The 5,139-nt window shown below is 37.8% G+C and overlaps 1 protein-coding gene across 1 annotated transcript in view; it reads right to left on the bottom strand.

The window, feature by feature from the left end:
- Positions 1–5,139, bottom strand: part of BCKDHB (branched chain keto acid dehydrogenase E1 subunit beta) — a 239,140-nt gene that overhangs the window by 145,523 nt on the left and 88,478 nt on the right. Inside the window, exon 8 of the mRNA XM_007456624.1 lies at positions 1,897–2,007. Within this exon, the coding sequence (XP_007456686.1) occupies positions 1,897–2,007 (111 nt within the window). The remainder of the gene's footprint in view (positions 1–1,896; positions 2,008–5,139) is intronic.

The following is a 5,139-nucleotide window of genomic DNA, read 5'->3' as shown; positions in this document are numbered from 1 at the left end:
AAAAAAAAAAAAAAAAAAAAAAAAATGTTCTCTTTTGATACATGAAAAGAAAACCAAAGATGTACCATGATCAACAATGAAGAGAGGCACAAATATACCCAAAGTAATCAAGAAATGACAAACTGGCTTTCACTGACATAACTGGAGGGTCATCAGCTAGAAAAATAACACGATGAAAGCACCCCAACAGGAAACTAAACTAGTGATGCGAACAAGTCAGAGGTTTGCTGCATCACTTTCTCATTCAGTAGAGGTTTTTGGTCTCCTCTTTCATCTTCTCCAGTCGTACAGAGCCCTAAGGAACAGGGTCTACATTCCAGGATCACACAAAGATGCTACCAGTAGATTTAATAAAGGGTGGGGGCAGGGGGGTGCCCATAGAAACAAACTGATATAAATACAAGTAATTTCCCACGTCCTTCTTGCTCTACTTCTCCTCACTTTACTTTCATGGTTACCAACTGCAGTATTATTATATTTGTGTTTTACCATAAGCTGCTACAAAATTTTTTGAATGTATAATGTATATAAGTACGAGTACTTGTCCTGACCATATATCAGTACCCTCCACTGCACCATGACAAAGCATCATATCCTCACGCAAAAGCACAATTCACATTATGAATATGAACCCCAAGTAGGCGAGACATGGTGCAAACAAGAATCCTGCTCTGGGGCAAAGGCTATCAGTCCCAGTTTAACCATAATTTGGAACATCTGTCTATTTGAAAGGAAACGCAATGTCTGACTTGAGTTGAAAATGCCTGCAAAAAGCGTTATTTCATGCAGTTATAAATAGTTCAACCTAAAACACTGCCCTTAATTATGGAAACTACGAACATAAGGATTTAGAATATTGTTGAAACCATTATGTAACCATCTCAAGTGTTTAGACAGTGTCCAGTAAGTCTACAGAACATTTACTATAACAAATCTTAAATCTTCCTCTAAATTATGAAATGATCTTTACCTAAAACACTCTATGCTATACTTTTACAGCAGCAGTAACTGCAGATTATTTTTATGTAATAACCTAAGAAACAGCCTGTAAAAGCTACAAAAATGCCAAAGCCCTTGAAAATAATAAATGTGTAATACTCTAGGTCTTATGGCTCATTTACTATAAAAACAGATCAAGAAAAAGTACATGCAATGTTACCTAAACTTTAGTAGATAAGACCATCACATACACAAAAAAGAACTTAACTTTCCTTATGTACCAATTTGGTAATAGATGCACTTCAATTTATCTAGACATTAATATAAAAGGTATCAGCTATAGCCAAGTAAATGAGAACTAAACTACATTCTTGAGAGGGGACTATGTGAATCCTATTAATAGTAAGAAAAAGACCAATCTAAACAGGCCAAAGTTCAAGAGACAATTTAGATAGAAAACTGTAAATCAGAGCAGCCAGAATCCCACAACGTAACATGAAACTGTGATTCACAGTATTTTTTAAAAATAATCCATCTCCATCTCTTTTGGAGAAGGGACAAATGAGAATTCAGCCAAATTATTTAGCTGGCTATATTCAACCTAGCTTATTGAACCATAACCAATAGGAAGTTTAAAAACACAGGTGATTTCAACATCCCTGATATACTCTCATTTCCACTGGTGCATTATTCACACAAGTCAACACAAGCTGGCTGTATGAAGGACAGAGAGTTGTAATATTTTAAACAGAGAACTGTGGGAGGAAAAAAAACCTGAAGTGATTTGTTTCCTTGAGCATTAAGCTCATACATTTCTTTCAGGGTGTAAATTTTAAAGTTTTAATATCAGCGGAAAAGCCTCATGAAGCTCACAATCTTATAACAATTCTTTGCAAAGAGCCAACAAATTTGGCTCCAGATTTTGAGGAAATGACACTATCAACACTATATTCATACCTTGCAAACTGTATCCACATCCCAAGGTATTATAGTCCTCAGATCAATGACCTCACAAGACACTCCAAGCTTCTCGTGAGCCATGGAAGCCACCTCTCGGATCACATGAACCTGAAATAAAAAGGGAAATATGCAGAGGAAGACTAAAGAAAAGAAGTTAGTTGAATTCTGACATCCTTAATAGAGACAGTGTTTAAAGTTAGAGGAACTGATTTGCAAGAAGAATTTCTTTTAGACATGTTGAATACCATATTCCAACCAAATAATCAAATATAGATGTCTAGAAAACAGCTGGAAAGAGGTTCTTTGAGAAAAGGAGAGCAGTCATTGCCAGAGATACTGATTCCAAAGATATCAACACATAGAAGGTTAATAAAGTCACAGGAGTAGGTTGAGTTTCTAGAAAAAGTATACAGAAGGAGAAGTAAAGGGAAAAAATCATGGGGCCCTGTACATGACCAACATTTAAGAGGAAAGTAGAGGAAGGAAGAGGAGCTGAAGAAAAAGAGGAAGAGGGAGAGAAGGAGGAGGAAGAGGAAGAGAGAGAAGAAGAAGGAGTAGGAGGGAGGGGTAGGGGGAGGCGGGAGGGGGAGAAGAAGAAGAGGTGTGTTACTGGTTTTTTGAATTGCAGAGAATAAGGAAGGGCTGGAAGTGTATTCCTTACAAAAGTGAATTTGGCTTTCCTCTGTTTTTGCCTTTGACCTCTGACTGTTCTGTCGTGTTCCCTGGTCTTGCCAGCTGCTGCACCCTACATCCGTCTTCTCTGGTAGGCGTCCCCTACTGAGGAGACAAAAAGGCACATGGTCAGTTAGCTCGAGGGTCATAATGGTTACAGCTATAGACAAGGATTCATAAATCATGTGTTCTATTGAATTTACCCAATAGTTAATTTCTATTGGATAAATTTATCTAGTTTAATTTACTAGATCAGTGAAGTCCTATCTCATGGAGCCATCAGGGAAGATATTCATTCATTCGGTAAATATTTATGGATCAACTTGTTTTAACAAATAACACAGTACCAGCTATGTGCTGGGTCCTGGGGACATGAATAAACAAGACCCAGCCTCTGCCTGCAGGGGATTTATAAGTCATGGAAAAGACAGGCATGAAAGTTATTACACCACATTGTGATTCGGCAACACACTATGGGAATATATAAAGTACATATTTGAAAGGAGAATATAAATATCAGAGAAGGCTTTCTGGAGAAGGTGGCAGCTCATCTGGATCTTAAATGATTAAATAGTAATTCACCAGACAGAAGGGCATTTTATGGAGGAGAAACCAAGAAGGGAGGGGGAGGGGGAGGGGAGGAGAAGGAGAAGAAGAAGAAGAGGAAGAGGAAGGAGAGGAAGGGGAAGGGAGAAGAAGAAGGAGAAGGAGAACAGTTAAAAAAAGAAACAGAAAGAAAATTGGAAGACAATATATCCAGAAGCTAAAGAAAGGTTTCATAGAGATAGTAGCCAGCCACTGTCACATACCATAACAATATGAGGTAAGAATTGGATTTAGCAATTAGAAGATGAGCAATGTTAGCAGAAATGGTTTTAACTACTGGGAACAGAACTCATAAGGTAAATGAGTTAAAAAATAATAATAATAACATAAGGAAGTGAAGGTATTAAATACAGGTAGTAGAAAATAGTTGTTTAAGTTTAGTGATAAAAGGAAGGAGAGAGATACACTGTTATTTAAGGGGAAAGTAGGATAGAGAAAAGGTATTTTTAAAATAGAGAAGAGAGACACACTTTTTAATTTAATTTTTTTTAACATCTTTATTGGAGCATAATTGCTTTACAATGTTGTGTTAGTTTCCGCGGTATAACAAAGTGAATCAGCTATACGTATACATACATCCCCATATCCCCTCCCTCTTGTGTCTCCCTCCCACCCTCCCTACCCCACCCCTCTAGGTGGTCACAAAGCACCGAGCTGATCTCCCTGTGCTATGTGGCTGCTTCCCACTAGCTATCTATTTTACATTTGGTAGGACACACTTTTTTTGTTTGTTTGTTTTTAGGACACACTTTTTTTAATAAGAGGGACATGGAAAGGAGAAACTGAAGATGCAGGAGAGAGGGACCAGCTAATGAATCACAGTCCTGGAGAAGAAGAAATGGAATACATTCTGAAACAGATTTGGAGAAGTAGCTGTGAAAACCAGACACTTCTTGGAAGACAAAAGGGCTAGAGGCAAGGATTGGCAGCAGAAGTGGTTAGTGTGAAGGAAAAGCGAACTGGGGGAATTAGTGTCTAATACACTCTAACTTCCCTATTAAAAAGAAAGATAAGGACACATGCTGAGAGTGGGACACATGCTGAGCCTTTTTAAAAAAATTTTTATTGGAATATAGTTGATTTGAGAGTGGGCTTTTTAAAAGGGACTCAAGGAGAGCAGAAATGTTTTGCAAAAACCACTGTGGGCACCATCATTGGATGTGACTCTCCAGGCAGTATGATTATCCCACTGGAGGTGAGAAACCGCAAAGACTACAGCTCTCCAAGCCAAAAATCAAATGGAGAAGAATGTAGGAGGTTGTAGGATTGCAAATGATTTTCATTATCTTCTTCATATTATGTGGTATTAAATTTTCTAAAATAAGCAAGTATTTCTTTTACACAGAAAAAAGAAAAACTGACCATTTCTTTAAAAGAAGGAGAGATAGAAGTCTACGGCTAGAGAAAGAGTCCTCAGCTTAAAAGTTTGAAAGCAGAGTGATATGATAATAAGCTCTGGAGAAAACTGAAATAGATCATCAGTTCAATTGATAAGAGAAAGGTATGGAATAATGAGGCTGGACCACTGGTGGGTCCATGTAGCCAGCAAAGTAATCATGAGAGATGGCAGCAGAGGGGATGAAAAACATCATTAATCATTGGGGAAATGCAAATCAAAACCACAGTGAGATACTACCTCACACCTGTCAGCATGGTTATCACCAAAAAGAACACAAATAACAAATGTTGGCAAGGATGTGGAGAAAAGGAATCCTCCTACACTCTTGGTGGGAATGTAAATAGGTGCAGCCACTGTGGAAAACAGTATGCAGGTTCTGTAAAAGACTAAAAATAGAGCTACCATATGACCTGGCAATTCCACTCCTGAGTATATGTCCAAAAACAGAAATAAAAACACTAACTGGAAAAGATACATGCACCCCAACATTCATAGCAGCATTATTTACAAGTGCCAAGGTATGGAAGCAAACTAAGTGTCCATCAACAGATGAATGGATAAGA

Source organism: Lipotes vexillifer, unplaced genomic scaffold (genome assembly GCF_000442215.2).
Source record: "Lipotes vexillifer unplaced genomic scaffold, Lipotes_vexillifer_v1.1 scaffold1077, whole genome shotgun sequence".
In the NCBI taxonomy this organism is placed as follows: domain Eukaryota; kingdom Metazoa; phylum Chordata; class Mammalia; order Artiodactyla; family Lipotidae; genus Lipotes; species Lipotes vexillifer.
The sequence above is the reverse complement of the archived record's forward strand: the minus strand, read 5'-3'. Positions and strand labels throughout refer to the sequence as shown.